Source organism: Gopherus flavomarginatus, chromosome 6 (genome assembly GCF_025201925.1).
Source record: "Gopherus flavomarginatus isolate rGopFla2 chromosome 6, rGopFla2.mat.asm, whole genome shotgun sequence".
NCBI lineage: Eukaryota > Metazoa > Chordata > Testudines > Testudinidae > Gopherus > Gopherus flavomarginatus.
Window position 1 is genome coordinate 18043267 of NC_066622.1, and position 18975 is coordinate 18062241.

General features: G+C 39.5%; 1 protein-coding gene across 1 annotated transcript in view; it reads right to left on the reverse strand.

The window, feature by feature from the left end:
* Positions 1–10546, reverse strand: part of LOC127053201 (protein SSUH2 homolog) — a 31447-nt gene extending 20901 nt beyond the window's left edge. The window contains exons 1-4 of the mRNA XM_050957521.1: positions 10461–10546; positions 5481–5579; positions 3836–3917; positions 701–830 (exon numbers count right to left, since the gene is read on the reverse strand). Coding sequence (XP_050813478.1) covers positions 701–830; positions 3836–3917; positions 5481–5579; positions 10461–10488 — 339 coding nt within the window. The 5' untranslated portion in view covers positions 10489–10546. The remainder of the gene's footprint in view (positions 1–700; positions 831–3835; positions 3918–5480; positions 5580–10460) is intronic.
* Positions 10547–18975: the final 8429 nt, after the last annotated feature.

The window sequence follows — 18975 nt, forward strand, 5'->3', positions numbered from 1 at the left end:
TTGTGTATAATAACAGGGGGCATCTGCATTCTGAAACCCATTAATGCTCAGTTCAATGGCAAACTGGCATTTTTGAAGCAGCACAAAATATTTAAAAAAAACATAAAAGAACATATCCAAAAGAACTGTTTTACAGAATGGAAAAAGGACAGAAAGTGAGAGGGAGAGCTTATCTTGAGCTCACTTTAATAAATTTGTGATGGGGATGAGATAAAGAACCTAGATCCGTCAGTTTTCAGCTGAATTATATATTAGAGTGAATAACTCTGGTAGAGTACATTTAGGATTACATTTTGTTCCCTGTGTTTGTGTGAGTAAACCAAGTACAGGTTAGCAGTTTTGCCTGGGGAAAGGCAGCAATTTTAGGGGTCTGACGCCACAGACAAATTCCATAGTTCAGAAGGGAGGAGAAAATCTTTCAGAAATTTTGTAGCATTTAGGTATTGCGGATGCTCGTACTATAGAGAAAGATGGACTCGTAGAAGGTTGCAAATATTAGTAAGGTGGGTTTTCCTTGGAAAATAGTTATTTGAGCTATAGAATTCCATTTCAAGAAAAATGAATTAAAGTCATTTTATTTAATAAATAGATGATTCTTCATGGACCAGTATCACTTGACAACCGGAAAATTACCAAAGCAACTTGGCCAAACATGGCCCAAGCACCGCTTTTTTTCAGTTTCAGATCTGAATATACTCACTCTGTATACAGTCATCTGTCTCAAATCCTGAATGACCAGTTCTCCAGCAGCTTTATTGCCATAGCAGCATTTAGAATTGACGAAGCTGAGGAAGGCATTCCTGGCCATGTCTTCTGTCATTGTGGGAATTCTAAGGATTAACATTCAAATGATAAACTCTCGATTTTTAACCTTTTAAAGAAACAGCCATGTCTATTTAGCATGTTAAACTCACTGTTAGGGAGAGAAGCCCAGTCTTTGACACTAATCACTGCTGGCCTCAGTATCTTTTTAATTACAAACAAATAAAAGACAAATGTATTTTTAAATTACCTGCAAAACGAAGAAGATCTCACTTTGCTCATTATTAGAAAAATGGGTCTAACCCAAAAGTTTGAACCCGCACCTTAAACTCTGCTGGTTGGGATAAGAAAGATGCCAGACCTAAAACAAATTTGCAAAATCAAAACCCAACCTGTGATTTCACCAGATCCAAACCAAAATACAAACATCTTTCCTGTCCGATCTCTATACACACTTTAGAGACTGTATAATTTTATACATGAAGAGCAGCCATATCTTGAGCTGGTTTTTTTTAAATTTCAGGTTAATAGAAACGGCAACAACAAAAAGACTAATGGGCACATGAAGAGAGCATAATTTGTGTCCTCTGTAACATGCTGCAACAGCTCTGCTCTGAGTGGCAACTGCCTCTGCAGACAGCAGCCTCCTAGAACTGTAAGGCTGCAGTACCCGATATAACTAGCATACAGACATACACAGCTGAAATAGAATATGAATGACATGCTAGCAGTCGCAATGGTAATAACTGATTTTGAAGCCCTTCTCCTACTGCCTTTGGTAGTCAATGGTAATACTCACACTGACTGCGAAGGTGGAGGACTGGGGCCTCCATGCCCCCCTTGTAATACTGCATGTTCTCCTTTTCTATATTTGGTACACTTCTCTAATGTAAAAATGCTCTCGCAAAGATGTATTGAAATATTGTAGAGTGGATGCTAATAGAGGGGATCGGCTCAGCGTTTGCTGTTTGGGGAATGCTTAAGTAAGCAATTCTTTTCTTAGGAGGCAATGATGACTGAATCCTCCCAGGTAAAGTAAGTTTTGCTAAGGATTTGTTAGGGCCCTAAACAATATCCTTTAAGAATCTTTGCAGTCAGGATTGTGACAACTTATATTAAGAAGCCCTTTTTCAATAAAAAGGAAGAGCTAATATCACAAATCCTACAAATAATATGATGCTACAGGCAGTTATCAGAGAGCGCAAACAACCATTTTATAGGCTATTAGCCAGATGATTCTTGACAGGATAAATCACCCCTGCAGGCCTTCCGATCAATAACGTGGATGTCTGAAACATCCATGACACTCTGATTAGAGACTGGGGGGCTAATAAATCATCCTTGTGTTCATGCTATCCAAAGGAAATTTAAAACACATCTGCTCTTAGCAAATATTCCTGAGCCTCTAGATCCCTTTTTATTTGGCTCAGATGTTTGAATTAATGAGTGTTTAGCAGATAACTATCAACTCACAGCTCCTATGTTTCTTTATTACCTATTCTGTCATTACCAGGTTGTGTTTAAAAAGACATTCAGGCAGGTCCTAATGCCCTTCCCTCTCATAAAGACTGAGAAGCTTAATCCCACTGTACACTTTGTCTAAATCTTTTTTGAGGCTCCCTCCAATCATTACACTATACTGCAGTTTATTAAAATTGTGCTTTATCATTTGTACTTTGCTTTTCTACTTTATTGGCAAATGGAAGATTGTTTTAAAAGGATGAGGGCAGAGGCAAAGATGGAAGGTGCTGAGTTCAATACCTGGGGCTGCACTTTAAAGGTAAAATTCACCCCTGAGCTGAGGGCTAGCCCAAAGTGCCACCTAAGTTGCACAAGAAAAATGTTGATAGATTTCAGTGGTAGCCGTGTGAGTCTGTATCAGCAAAAACAATGAGGAGTCCTTGTGGCACCTTAGAGACTAACAAATTTATTTGGGCATAAGCTTTCATGAGCTAGAACTCACTTCATCAGATGTATAAAGTAAAAGATACAGGAGCAGCTGTAAATACATGAAAGGATAGGGTTTGCTTTACCAAGTGTTAGGTCAGTCTAACGAGATAAATCAATTAACAGCAGGATACCAAGGGAGGAGAAATAACTTTTGAAGTGGTAAGAGAGTGGCCCATTACACACAGTTGACAAGAAGGTGTGAGTAACAATAGGGAGAAATTAGTATTGGGGAAATTAAGCTTAGGTTTTTCAATGACCCAACCTAGGGTGACCAGATGAGATGAAGAAAATATCAGGACACATGGCGGGGTGTCCGCCGTGGAGTTGAAATATCGGGACAAATTGTGTCCCGACCGAAGGCCGGTCGGGATGCAGGACAACCACTCAAATATCAGGACAGTCCCAATTTTATTGGAACATCTGGTCACCCTAACCCAACCACTCCCAGTCTTTATTCAGGCCTAATCTGATGGTATCTAGTTTGCAAATGAATTCCTGTTCTGCAGCTTCACGTTGGAGTCTGTTTTTGAAGAGTTTTTTTGTTGAAGAATTGCCACTTTGAGGTCTGTTATTGAGTGACCAGAGAGATTGAAGTGTTCTATTGGTTTCTGAATGTTATGATTTCTGATGTCAGATTTGTGTCCATTTAATCTTTTGCGTAGAGACTGTCCGGTTTGGCCAATGAATATGACAGAGGGGCATTGCTATGATGATGATGTGCATCCCCCACTCATGTGAGTTGGTCCATTCACATGCGAGTAGTCCCAATGAAGTTAATAGATCTGCTAGAGAGGAGGAATGGCCTTGTGACTAAGGCATCGGTGGGGACTCAGGTCAGTGCCTGGCTATGCTTCCTGTCTGGCCTTAAGCAAATCATTTCATTTTTCTGTAAAATGAGGAGAAGAATGTTTTCCCTTTGTCTGACTTGTCTATAGAGATTGGAAGGGCAGGGACTCTCTCTCGTTATGTCTTTGCCCAGCACCTAGCACAATGGGGTTTTGATCTTGGTTGTGATCTAGGTGCCATTGTAATATTAATAATCATCAAAATAATATTCCTGGGGCAGCAGGCTAGGGTCCTAGGTCATGTTAAGCAAATATAGCAGGAAATGCAAAGATCTCACCTGTGTTCTGGAAATATGGGCCTGTCTCTCTGTTCACTGAGCTTTCTCAGTAAGTCTGCAGGTGGTGGCAGGCTTTTTCCTCCTAAGGGAAACAATCAAAATGTGGAATTAGTCTAAATTTAACAGCAAAATCTTTTACTTTACAGAGGTTGTCTGTTGCTATGAATTAGTAATCGCAGACCCTCCAAAAAGAGAGGAATTTAGATAAGGTCTCAGGAGTCTGGAGTCTTATCCAAAATCTGCAAAGTAGGGTGGATGGATTATATCCTCAGATGGTGTCAATCATCAAACCTCCAGTGGTTTCTGTGGAACAACACTAACTTATGCCAGCTGAGGATCTGGCCCAGAATCTCCTGAATAGACTTTCTCATGAGGTTTCTAAACCCTTCTATTTTCTGATAGGCCACAGTTTGGGACAGAAGGGCATTTTCTTTTGGAGCTTTGACAATTCTGGTTTTGGACCTGGCCAAAACCCAGCAGGGCAGAGGAATCAAAAATGAAAATAATTGAGGAGAATGATGAATGTTGATCACTTTAAGAAAAAAAGTTTCAGTTTGAGTTTTGTCAGTCTTTTCTCTGTGGTTTTTGAGAGTTGATGTAGCAATTGAACTTTATCCACATCAGCAAACTCCATTAATTCAAGTGGAGTCCTCGTAGCCTAATAATCCAGAAATATTGGATACATTGTAATAGATTTACTAGTTCATTACTAGGCACTGTTAACCCCTAGCTCAACATTCAGCTGAGGACTCCATAGCCTCCCAAGCCTGCGAAAGAGAAGTACAACCAGAGGTGAAATGGGCTAGGCTCAGGAGGGAGATGGAGGCTATTGTCAGTAGGAGCAGCAGCAGGCCAAACACAGTAGCCTGGGAGCTGACAGTGGATGGAGGTAGCCTGGGATGTGGAACTAGATGGCCTGAGAGCTGGACAGAGATGCAGAGGACCAGCAGGAGGATGGATACAGTGCAGTAGCTTGCAGGGAAGACAGTGTGCATGGTTTTCATGAGGTCCTTATTACCGTTTATTCACCTGTGCTGGGTTTAGCCTTGTTGTTGTTGTAATACTGAAAGCAATTGTGCCTAGGGTGTTTGCACATCTTTCTGATGACAGGCCTAGTAAATAAATCTTCTGTGACTCAAAGCATGCAAAAGTTTTGAGGAACCCACTGAGCCTAAAGAACCTAATCCTTGAAGCCTTGGAGACACCCAGCATGATACCAAGTGTTTATGAGACTGGTGCACCCCAGCACTCACAGCAACATCTTGTAGTGGGACCGGGTACAGTATTTAACCACAATCCAGAAGTATTTAACACTGTGGCATAGATAGGTGGCAGTGTGTTCTTGCACCTTTCTCTAGGGATTTCCTACTGAACATTAGTGCACTGATCTCATCCAAGTCCCACTCTCATGCTTGACAAAGCTGCCTCACATGTTGGCATGAACAGCTGCCTCTGCTCAAGAGTGGCATGGGACCACAGTAGCAAATGTTTTCACACCAGAATAGAGACTTATAGGAAAGAGTGATGAGGGAGCTTGCATGGCTCTTGCTTGGATAAAAAAGGGGCAATTAATCTCTCACTTTCACAGAAACAAATTCATATACAGATTGTAATAAAAGAGAAACTGTCCATGCTGCACATATACCCCCATCTCGCAGAGTCCATTCATAGCCGTCTAGTTGTTCCAGAAGATCTTCAGGGGGTGCTAGTGGACTTTCAGGCTCCGATTCCAGATCCAGGATTGCTAATTAGAAATAAGGAACATAGAGTGATCAATTAAATGGAATAATCACTTACTGTGCTATAATTTTACTGGGGAGGGAAATAGGGCAAAGGGAGACAATAAAGGTAAAAATGGAGAGATCACAGCAAACCCTGCCTCCTGGGAGCTCAGCCTCCAGGCTGGGAATGGAGCAACTCTTAGTATACATTTGCAGAAATGTAACTGATGTAACCTAATTGTTAGAGCTGGGGCAGGAATCCTGGGTTCTATTCCAATGAATCTTTGACTTTGGGCAAGTTGTTTAACTGGGCCTTAATTCCCCCACTTGTAAATGGGCTACAATCATGCTTGCCTTCTCAGCATTGGTATCTTAATGGAAATGCTTTCAGATCCTCAGATGAAAGATATTGAATACAAACAAAATCATTTCTACTCATGAAGTATTTGTCCTGTTGGTTATAATGAAAAAGATGAATATACTACTGATGTGATTTACTAATAATATTTTATCGTAATATAAACACTTCACAAACTAAAGGCTCATCGCTTTTTAAGCAAAAAAAAAAAAAACTTGTACCTGATATCAGATATTAGAATTTAGGTTCTGATTCTGCAGATACTTCTGCACATGCTTAGCTTTATACACACATTACTTTAAGGGGACTGTTCATACGTGTGATGTTAAACATGAGCATCCAGAATTAGGGCCTTACAGAAGTATTACTGTAAATAACAGTTTTCCAGAGGTTGAACTTCTCTATTTAGTAACTGGATAAGAAAACATGAATGAGAATTTCAAATTGCCTAAGGGATTTAGGCCCATTAAAGCTAATGAAAGCTGGGTGTCCAAACCCCCTAGTTATATTAGAAATCTCACCCTTTGTTTTTAGTAATAATAACACTGGTAACTAGCGGTGGCTTCTATAAAATTTTGCCACACTTCTAACTATTTTAATCCTAATCTTGGGACACCAGTTGATTGTTTCTTTATGTGCTGCTCTAAAAATACTCCCCTTCCTGAGCTATAACAATTTGTTTCTGCATGAAGCATCAGGAGTACCATCTATCTTATTAACTAGCCCTCCATCCAGTGACCTTTCCCATCATATTAGAGTGGTTTGCACCAGGAAGCAAATGCAGTTAATAAAAAAAAAAACAAAGAAACACATGGAAGAGCCAGGAAATGTCATCTGCTAACAATGTACAATTCAAATGACACAAAGAATGGCTCAGTGCAGTCATCCATCAATTTGGTTTACTTGACTTTTCTTCTGAGACCATTCTTAATTCTTCAGAGAGCCTAAATTAACCACTTCATTATTTTACCTATGAAAATAAGAAATGATATGCTTCAGTAGAAATGTCACCTTTCCTGTGCAGAAGACAAGGTTGTCCTTGTACTGAAGGAGTGAAGATAACAGCCTGATGTTGAGTGATAAACACTACAGGACACTTTCTTTTAAAAAAAAATCCATACGTTGCTTTCAGTATAATTATTTTGCTCATGTTCAGAGCAAAATCAAAGTGATTTTATTTAAGGCAATGAGCAAAGCATCTCTAGAGAGACGAGTCGATTAATTCACAGATTACGGTATATTAGTCTATTATGCATTTCTAAAGTCTCTTGAGGCAGAGTTTGGTTTTGCAAGTTTAAAATCAAGGGATAGTTCCATAGTTCTGATCTAGGTCCCATTTTATCTGCACTTCCAACGTCCAGGGATAGGGAAAGGTGTTGGATAAATACTTCCAGTTTTGCCCCATCTCTGTGTTTAAAAGAAATTATCTGCTGAAAAAAGAGAACTGGAGAACCTACACCTATCTATGACCCATGACCTGGAGGGTTCACCTCTAGATGCCATGAGAATTATTAATGTTACAGTAGTGACTGGAGACCCAATGGATTTTCAAGGCTCATTGTGCTAGATTCCATACAAATAGATACTTACAGACAATACTTGCCTCAAAGAGCTTTCCAGCTACAAGACAGACAAAGGATGAGTATGGAAACAGAGGCTCCAAGAGGCTGAAATGACTTGCCAGATGCCACACAGTAGCTCAGTGACAGAGCCAGGAATTAGGGCCCATATCAGTTGATGACTACTCACTCACAGCCTCTCTACAAGTTCAATTTCCATGATATTTCTGTTGAGATTCCCACTAAGTTGAACAGCCGTCCACTATGAACTAAACTGTGACAACCAACCCACTTCACCAACTCATATGACGTAGCAATGGAACTCACTTAGGTCATGATACCCACAAGAAATCAGTCAATTTTATCAATTTGTTGCATTCAGAGAACTAAGAATCCTTTACAAACATTAATTAAGACTGACATCACCCTTGTGTGGTAGGTGTGCATTATATACATTTTATAGAGACGTAAACTGAGAATCAGTGGTTTACCCATGGGCACTGTCAGTGCAGACACAAAAACCCAAATGTCCTTACTTCTAGAACCCTGTTAACCATTACATCACAATCTCTGCCAACATTTTTTATTTCTAAATCACATTGCACTTATAAAAAAAATCTAGTTCTGCATGTTCCCAAGAGTACCCAAACATTTATTTTAATGGGCTAAAGTTCAAAATAGCCCAGCAATTTTAAGTAACTTATTTACAACAAAAATTGAGCTGAGAATATGTTCCAAATTCCAGCTCCATGCAAATGCTTTAAATGGCTGAGTTATAAATATCCCGAATTTGGAGCATATAAATCACCAACAGACTTGTTCCTGTTGCTAGATATCACAATAATATATAAACACATGTACTTTAGAATAACAATGAGACTGAGAAGAACTTAGACCAAAGCCAGGAAATTGAGAGTGTAAGTTGTTACTTATAAATTGTGCCTCAGTTTGCAGCATGTTCTTGTATTGTACGTTAGAGATCTAATCCTTCGCTTAGCGAAGTCAGTGGAAAAATTCCCATTGACTTCAGCAATGCATGGAAACACATGGTGACACCAATTTGGAAGTGTCCATACCCCAGAATTCCATCCACAGACCATATGTGTGCATGGATGGACTTCCGGAATGCAGAGCTCCTCTTTGGGTAGATGCTTTCCACTGTGCCCACCCCAAATTCAAAAGCAGGCTTGTCTGAGCTGTCATCAAAATAGAAAGATTTCTTAATGGAAACACCATAATTTTATGATGAAACTAAGGTTACAGGAGTGTGATTTTTTTTTCCAGCAAACTCCAACAGGGCAGGTCCAGTTTGGGTTTGAGTTTCTGGCTAAGCAAAACTATTGTATGCCTTATTCTATACTGTTGCATTTTTATACTTTCTGTGACATCTCAGTCATTTGTTTTTCAGACTTTGGGGGTCTATAACAAGACTGCAAAACCAATGCCCCTTCCCTTCCATTGAGCAATATGGAAGCTCAGAGTGATTGGGACTGCCTGGTTAAGAATCCACAATGTAGATACGAGTGGATGAGTGATGGGCACATATAAAATAAATTGCCAAATACATTTTTCCCCTATCATAAAATAAGCAGAACTTTGTCATTTCTTATTTCCCCACCATTCTTTTATGCCATTTAGCACACCAAAAGCATTTATATATTTTTACTGGAAATGGAGAAAGTGATATTTGCACAAAGCTTAAAAATGGTTTGAGAGAGTTCTGGTATTACAGTCGGTTTAAATCTGTCGTCCTTTCCCTACATGTAAAGGAATGTTTATGGGAAAGTTTGTCAATAGTTGGCAGGAATTAAGTATTGAGAAATTATTTTTTTCCTTTTGATGAGAAAGGGAAGGTTTAAAGCTAGAAGTAAATGGTGTCAATACATTTATATGACTCATAATATATTGGGATGATCATTTTCTTTTTTTAAATTGCAATCTGCTTGTAACGATGCCCTTTTTCTGGAGGTGCAATGTTTTAATGGATACATGTAAGAGTATATGTTATTGCAGGGTCTGATCTAAAGCCCTTTGAAGTCAATGGCAAGACTCCCATAGTTTTCAATGACTTTGGATTCAGCCCTTTTTGAACAACATCTAGCCAATCTCACTCATTAGAAAAATATAACCTTCAAATATAATTATTTCTCATAACACCCAGGAAAAGCATCATTGAAACCCAGTTCACTCTGTATCCTTTCACCTATTTCTTAACTCTTTGGTGGTTAGGCAGACCTGGAGTTCAGCTTTTTGCATAGAGATTAATATCTCCTTTTTATCTTGATTTAACAATATTTCATGTAGCATCGTTATTTCTCCGAACAATCATCAAGACTTTCATCATTCACGAATTAAACATCAGTACTCACTGACGTTTCAGCAGTATTAGTGACAGCAGTGTATCACGGGGGCCCCTTGAAATGGATGTCTCTCTTGGAACTGTATTATAATCTCTTTAAAAAAGTGCAGACAAAGATTTCAGATAAAAGATCTTTTATCAGAGATGTCTTAATTGCACAGCATTTTATTAGAGGATATAAATGTCCCTGTTCAATTCTTGCCATGCAGCTTTGTAGTAGGATTCAAAAGTCCTCCGTTTATTGAAAACAAAACTATGATGCAAAATTACTATGGAATTCTAGTTATGGAAGATGATTTTAAGGGCCTGATCCTTTGAAGGAAATCGGAGTTTTCCACTGATATCAGTGGACTTTGGATCTGGACCTAAGTTTGCACTGAACACCTTCAGCTGTCCAGAGGGTGTATTTAAGGAATGAATTGACAATTGTCACATTTTCACAGACAATGGGAGGAAGCATGCATGTATTTACTGTGGGCCTTTTCAGTGCTGGAAACATACTGTTGTTCAGTGCATGACCTGAAAGAAAAGCCTATAACTATTTTTAAGCATGCATTATAACAAAATAGGACAACAAACTATTAGAGAAATGGTCCTTTCTGGGCTATATTTCCTTTAGTTTACTTACTGTCATCTTCATTCTGTTCATGGTCCATTTTCAAGGGTCAGGAGGCAAAGAGGATTTTCTAATCCCAATTTCCACCATGGAATGCATTGTTTTCTGAGCATTCTGTGTTCATAGTAGCTAAAGCCCACCCCCTGCAGCCACTCCCACCTCACAAACAATTCAAAGGTCAGAATTAAAGTCAAAGCTGACGCAAAAGTGAGTGATGAAAATAAAAGCCAAACAAATGTATGAGTTTCACGTTCCCCTCCCAAAGCAAAACCCATAAGTGGGGACAAAATGTTTAGAAAGACTAACACACAGGGTCAGATTACTCAATGGGCCCTTCAGGCCAACTAGCCTGATATAAAGGGTCTGTAGAGTAGATGTAAGTCTCCCTACACATCATATTCCCATCTGTCCCTCTTATCCATCCAGTAACATGAGAAGAGTAGTTCTTTCATTACGGGTTTAATGTGATCATGGGCTTTATTCATTTTACTCATCACCCAAAATACAGATGTACTGTTTTATATGTATGTAACAAATACCTTCATGTTATGGGACTTTGTTTTTTTTCCCCCTTTTCACCTATTTTGCTTTCACTAAAAGTCTTTGTATCTGATGTAAGGTATTATCTGCTGTCATGTATGATTGTGATGGCTAAATACATGCCAGCTAGATACCAGAGACTTTGGCAGACTTAAGTAATGATCAGAATCCTCCATTCATTGCTCTTCATTTAGCCAGACTTGTATATATGTGAATCCTGTACATTACTACAACTCAAATTAGGATACTTGTGTTCCCTGGTGAATACTGTAGCTATACCAAATGAGCTAATAAATATTCTGTGCCAAGCCTATGCTAAGCTTTCCCGACTCCTTCTTGTGTACCTTACATCCCTTTTCTTCTTCTCTGATTCCACACACATACTTCCTTTTTGAACTTCAACCTTCATCCAAAAAAACTAAGTTTACTGTACTATATGCAGACAGCATTTCTTTGGTAATATGTGTGCTCTCTAATGTTATCCATCATTTCTATGAGCAGAAATATTAGGAACAGATTGATACAGTTAAGGACAATAAGCTATTGCCTGTCTGGGAAAACAGTTAACAAGATACTTTGGTCAGGTAGCTGACGATTATCATAAACAAACCTGTTCTTGAATTTTCTTATTTATATGCTATTTCCATCCTGTGCTTGTATTTATATATGTTTTGTTTCATTATTGTTTATATTTTATAAAATAACAAAAAATGTGAAGTTTAAAAAAAATGAATGGAGGATATGTTGTTACTAGCCAATTTTTCAGTGACTTACTTATTAGGTCATGTGACCAAAAGGTTAATATCCAATGATATTCAAATATTTGATTCATTAGGGGTCTGATTCTCTGTCATCCTTATAGACTCAGAAGGGACCATCATGGTCTTCTAGTCTGACCTCCTGCACAACACAGGCCACAGAATTTCACCCACCCACTCCTGTAACAAACCCCTGACCTATGTCTGAGGTATTGAAGTCCTCAGCTTGTGGTTTAAAGATTTCAGGGTGCAGAGAGTCATCCAGCAAGTGACCCATGCCCCACGCTGTAGAGAGAGGCAAAAAAACCCCCCAAAAAACAGGACCTCTGCCAATCTGCCCTGGAGGAAAATTCCTTCCTGACCCCAGATATGGCGATCAGCTAATCCCTGAACATGTGGGCAAGACTCATCAGCAAGACACCCAGGAAAGAATTATCTGTAGTAACTCAGGTCCCACCCTTTCTAGTATCCCATCACAGCCCATTGGGCATATTTACTGCTAATAGTCAAAGACCAATTAATTGCCAAAATTAGGCTATCCCATCGCACATCCCTTATGTAGGTATGAAGCATGTCAGGGAGAGAGAGGCTGTAGGAGCCTTTCTCTAGAGCTGATCAAATTTTGGATTTTTGTTTTCATTTTAATCCATCACCATGTAAACACATCTTTGGGCAAAAAGTTCCTTCCATCTCTTTTTTCAATCTGTATAGACCTGGTCAAAATTTTCCAGATGGCAACGCTTCACTGAAAATTTTTGACAGAAAAAAAGAATATGAATTTTTCATGAAAATATCCTTTTGCATGGACTGCATAATGGACAAGCAAAATTGCAGGCATGATGCTTATACTTAGATTGGGTGCTTTCTGGGGTAGGGTTTGGCTTTTTGTTTTGTGTTAGTACAGTGCCAAGCACAATGCGGGCCTGATCCATGATTGTGGCTCCTAGGTGCTGCTGCAAAACAAATGCAGCAGCAGCAGCAATGGGGAATCAGTAAGGAACTTATAAACCAGGGGTTCTCAAATTGGGGGTTGGGACCCCTCAGGGAGTCACAAGGTTATTACTTGGGGTGTCGCAAGCTGTCAGCCTCCACCCCAAACCCCACTTTGCCTCCAGCGTTTATAATGGTATTAAATATGTAAAAAAGTGTTTTTAATTTATAATGGGGGAGTTGCTATGTGAAAAGGGCTATCGGTACAAAAGTTTGAGAACCACTATTATAAACTGTGAGATGGAGAATACCTGTAGTGTAGTGTTCCCTGGCCACACCGCTGGCATGCCCTGATCCATGCCTTTTGTCTGGCCTGGGTGCACAGCTGATATATAACTTTTATTCCAGTACTTCACCAGCCAGAAAGGCTCCCTACATAAGAGATATTTGGGGAGCTGCCTACACCTACTTTAAGGCAGGTTTATGCTGTCAGAGTTGTATAAACTGACCTTAATGTAACTCAGAATGAGGCCCTATTATAACTCTAAAACCTTTATACATTTCGGTCCATACTGACATTGCTCTGAGGTCATCAAGGAAGAGAGTTTACATTCTACTGCTAGCTGCACTCAGCAGGAGCACGTGAGCTGAATCCCCCTCTTTTCAACAGAGAGGGGGTGGCTAACAGAGTGTTCTGAGTGAGGTCACCAGGACTCTGGATCTTGCTCCCCTTCTTAGTCCAAAATAGTCCGAATTTGTTAACCAATGACATCTCTTTGATAGGGCTTTTGGAGAGGGCTGAGAGTATGGGTCCCTCAATGACTGAGGGGTGGAAAGAAGTCTCTGTAAGTATCTGGCTGGCTGAGTTCCTATCTGAATTGATCATTTAATGCTGCTGAGATGTAATTGTGCTGTTACTGGAGTTTTTAGAGCACTTACAGCCTTGGCTAGGAATATTTTTAGCTATTATTTAAATCAGATTTTTTTAAAAAATATCTAAAAATACTAATCACCACGGGACAGTGCTGATAAACATTGAAATAAATTGTGGCATAGAGCCACACCTCTGAGAGGGATAAATGAATAGTATGTATTAATAGCAATGAATAGATCCATTAGCCCCAATGCTAAGCATTATTACTGCCAGCGACAGTTGTTGGTGTTCATTAAATGCAGTGTGCTAGGTGTCGTTGTTATTACACTTGAATTTCCACTTGAGAAGCTGTGATTCATTAAATACCTTCAAGATTAAAATAAATGGCTCTTAATGATCGAGCTAGACTTCATGTTGCTGTTAACTTCTACTCTTTAACGCAAAGCTTCAAGCATCCGGAATAGACTCTAAGGCCCTAAATTTGCAATGTTAGCTGCATGGGTGGACCCCCACTGAAATAACTGGGGCCCCTTGGTCAGCAATTTGCATGATCGGGACCTAAATATGCTTAAACTGTTTTTTTCTTTCCTCCATCTGTCCCTTCTATTTTATGTGAAAAGGCCTGAAGGCTGTCCTGATGTGTTGACCATAACTGTTCACTTTCCATCTAAGTCATACCCGTCTTAATAAAAGTCTAATTGTCTTAATAAAACTTAATAGAACTTGATGGTCACATCTTTTCTGGGATCTTTTCCACCACTGTGACTGTGCTATATCACATTGAGGCATAGTCAGATTACGATGCTTTGTTGACATGTTGCTGCATTTCATCATCCAACTGAAAGCCAGAGGGTCTGAGGATTTCTTTGGTGAAGTTAATCTTTTCAGACTATGGAACAGTCCGATATAAGCGGGACAAGGCATGGAGGCACTGAGTCCTCCTAAAGGTTATTATAATTATTATAATTTGTCAGTGAATTTACTACCTATGAAAGTGGAGGTTTTTATAGCAATGATTATACATTGTACAACCCTTGTCTCATATTGCAGCTTCAGATGGAGTAGGCTGGCAGTATGGTTTGGAAATGTGGTTAATACAGATAGGTCCCATCTATACAGCAAACCAAACTGTGTTGTTTAACTGGGTCAGTTTTACCAGTTTGTAACTGAAGCCTCCAACACTGTTACTTTTATAAAGTAAATGGAATGAAAGAGAGAGAGAAATTCCATCCAACTCAATGGGACGTTGGTGCTGAATCCTCAAAAAAGTATTTGAATGTCACTGTTTTACTGCTGGTCACTTCAGTAGAAACTTTCAAAAAGTCTGCAATTGTTGGCAGAAATTAAATTTTGGGTGGGACTTGAGTAGAATCCCATTACAATGTATTTGTTCCAAAATGCTTCGGGGACTAGAAGACCTAAGGTCTGATGGAAAAGATAGCAAGACCAAGTGAAGAGAAATCAGAATGAATGAACTGAAGTGGTTGGAGACACTCATTGAGTTTGTGCTATTTTGCTAAATTCACTCCCATTACAGCTCTCACCTCCCTTTACTAGTGAGTAGGATGGGCTGAGTTTTTCAAATTCTGTAACTGAAATTTAAAAAAAAAAAGCAAAAGAAAAAAAAACACTGATTTTTTTTCCACATTTTTTGACCAGCCTTGGTAGAAATAGCAAATGAGCTAGTCACCATCTCATCTCAGGCTAACAGGACATATGTGAGAAGTGACCTTTCCCTTACTCTTAAAATGCTTATTTTACAATTATGTGTATTAGTGGAATCAGTAAAATTATTGTCTATACCTGTGTGAATATATATTGTATTGGGTCTTCCATCCCAATCTAGGAACTCTGGAACTAGCATGCTATTTCTCTTTGTCAGGGATACATGTAAAAGAGACACCCTTATAACTATAGTAGCTGCATGGCATTGGCTATTTCCAGCTGCTGAGCTGATGTTATTTTCTGTTAGCTAGTCATATTTTTAGAGGCATTATAGGTTTTCTGGTATTGAATTTGGGGGTGGGGAATGAATGCACTTTTATAACTGATCTTTTTATTTTAAGACATTGTTGATTAAACTCTGGTTTGGGCCTTACGAGTTTTGTCAGTTGTCAGCTGTAGAATTAGGGCTCATAGTTTCACGGCCCATCCAAAACCTGACTACTGAGAAATGCTCACACCCTTCATTGCATGTGAATTGTATAATGTAAATAAAACAAAATAACTCCTGCCTGTTAAATTGTGATAACATTGTTATCGACTTATCAACTCTCCCCAAAAACAACGAATTACAGCATAAATATTAGCAAGGGAAAATGCTAGATTCCATTCAGTAGGATAGTCTGGTGTAAATAAAAAACAATCTGTGAAATAGCAATGATTCTGGGAAGTATTAAATACAATACCTTATGCTGTGTGTTTGCATCATCGCTGATTGGAACAAGTTGATGTCTCTCCCAGAACTTTTGGAGTGGAAAAGATCGTCCTGGATGTGTATTTAAATAATACTTTTAAATAAATACTTCATGTGGGGATCTCATAGGCCAACACCCTAAGTACAGAAGGGTAAATTAAGGTACAGAAAGATAAAATGACTTGATCAAGCTCACGCAGAAAATCAGTGGCAAAGCTAGGAAACCAAGAGTCCTGCCTTTAAATCCTATTCTCTACCCAATGGACATACTTCCTCCTATTTTAGAGGTTTTGTGCAGGATTTAAGTCAATAACATCAATGTGAGACATAGCTATAAAACCTCCGTGTGATGTTTTGAAAATCTACCCTCAATTCTTAACAACTCTTTGGAATTTTCTTTATAAAAAGACATACGTTTGCTTGGCCCGTGGAAAATTAGCTGAGGCAGAAAATGAAACACACTGGTGGCGGAGTTCTTTGCCACTCCCAGGGGAACTATAGCATTCTGTGCTGTGCTCAAAAGATAAATGTGACAGGTTTTGGATGCCTGCTGTACTATGATTAAAGAAGACTGAGCATACAAACTTCAGTTGGGAACAAATACATTTATCTTTGATGCTAGGAGACATCTGTTTTTCTAGTTAAATAGATCTATTTTAACTTCGACAGTTCTAAGCCACGAGCAACCCATCTTTCCGGCTGCCATGGAGTAACAGGGAAACGTCAGTGTCCGCCTAAAGCCGCTGTGTAAAGAGTTTCATAAATGCAAGTATGGTGCAGGAATGATTGAATGGGATGCTCAGATACTATGGCAAGGTTGCCAACACTTAGATTTTATTGCAAGTCTTGTCATATTTGATATTTTATGTAAAGCCCCAGCTCCTGGAGACATGCATTTAGGTGCAATTCTCAGCTTTCTTCTTATATTTTTCTAATAAACATTTCTGCCCTGATGGTTGCAGAGAAAAGCTTGGAAACATGACCCAAGTGCCCCCAAAAGGTTAACAAACCTGAAGGCAAATTAAAAAAACAACAACTGTTTATTCATTCATTAAAATTTCTTTATGGGGCAACTCATGAATTTTGAATGTTTGGGTTTGGCAAGAATTCTAATTCACGTCAGAAAGGAAAGAACCTCTGCCAAATATTTCCCACAAGTATTCTATTCCTTACAGAGTTTGGGTGTTCAGCCATTTAAAATGTAGTGTCTAGTCTACCCAGTGCTAAGCCAATCACGTAATCAGCAAGATTTTTCCATTGCTTACTTTAGGGCTGTGAGGTAGAGGTAGTCTGAAATTTTAAATGAAAATGAAAAAAATTCCATTTCCATTTTCCATGGAAATTGTTGAGTTTTGGCTGAAAATGGGAGTTTGCTCTGTGTCCCCATTACCCCCTATGTACCAGGCTCTGCAGCTGGACACCATCTCCCACAGTGCGCTATTGCCAGGGATTCCATGTTACACAGGAGTCCCCTTATTGGTGGGGGAGACGTAATCCTGCGGGGAACCCTAGCATGTAGAATGAGGACATGAGATGCAAACTATCACTTGCTACAAAACACTACAGCTCCCATTTTTGGCCCAAACCTTTTGGGGTTTAACCAAAATATTTTAGCGAAAAATAAAAATTTCCATGGAAAACAGACACGCTCTGCAAAAAAATTAGTCAAAAATCCAATTTTCTGTCAAAAAGCAATTTGATAAGAAAATATTGACCAGTTTACTGTGAGGGGTATGTAGGTCTTCATGCTGCCCACTTGAAAGGACCCCAAGTCCAAAGCCATACTCCACACCAATGGTGTCAGTAGAAGAAGATCCTGCCAAACCAGATAGGTCAGGGGTGTAAGTTTTTAATTTCCAGCCCAGGTTCAGGGGTTGCTTAGAGAGGGACCCTTTGGGGGAGGGATAGCTCAGTGGTTTGAGCATTGGCCTACTAAACCTGGGGTTGTAAGTTCACTCCTTGAGGGATCTGGGGCAAAAATTGTCAGGGATGGCACTTGGTCCTGCTGTGAAGGCAGGGGACTGGACTCAATGACCTTTCAAGGCCCTTTCCAGTTCCATGAGATAGATATATCTCCATATTAAAGAGGTACTATGAGCTGGAGTCACTTAGATACCACTGAGCCTGTTTAGACTCAAGACCTTAACAGAAGGGGGCTACTGTCAATGGAGGGAGACATCAGAGGCTTATGCTGACCAGAGAAGGGAGCTTTGCTGTATGATTTATACACTCCAGTTTTGTTTTGAGTTTACTGCATGGAAGGAATGTGCAGCACGAGCCTTTTGCCAAGTTGGTGTCAATTTGGGTTAAATCTGAATCCCCTGCAATAATACCCCAAATCCGAGAGAATAATTTGTATCAGTTAGGTTTGGATACAAATTAGTCTTTCCATACTTGTCCTGCTACAAGGGCTATAATCACTTGGCTAAATGTTTGACCCTTGTTTTGACTGTGGTAGAATTGCTTATAAAGACAAGGTGGTGAGGTCATATCATTTATTGGCCCAGCTTCTACTGGTAAGAGAGACAAGCTTTTGAGTTTACATAGAGCTTTTCTTCAGATCTGGGACAAAAAGATACGACCTCACCCACCTTGTCCTATAATATCCTGGGATCAACACAGCTACAACAACACTGCACATTATAATTGTTTGTGTCAGTTAGCTTGTGCTAGTAACTGTACCCAGTTACACAACAACACAGACTACAATGGCTTTGGAGTGCTATCATAGTTACTAATCTGGTGGCCTTTAGTGTTGGCATTTACTTTTCCTACTCCCCGCCCCCTTTCTCTGTCTACCCCTGACAAAGATCTTGGGTCTGAAAAGGATGATGTTTAACTACACACATGAGCTGGTTTCAAAGACAAATCACTTATGCTGCTCTAGGGCCTGAGTCTGATGTCACTTACCGAAAGGTGCTGTCACTCAAGGGAATGGAGTTACTCTTGCTGTACACCTTGGCCAATGACAACAATGCAGGCAATGACAACAATAACTATATGATTTGC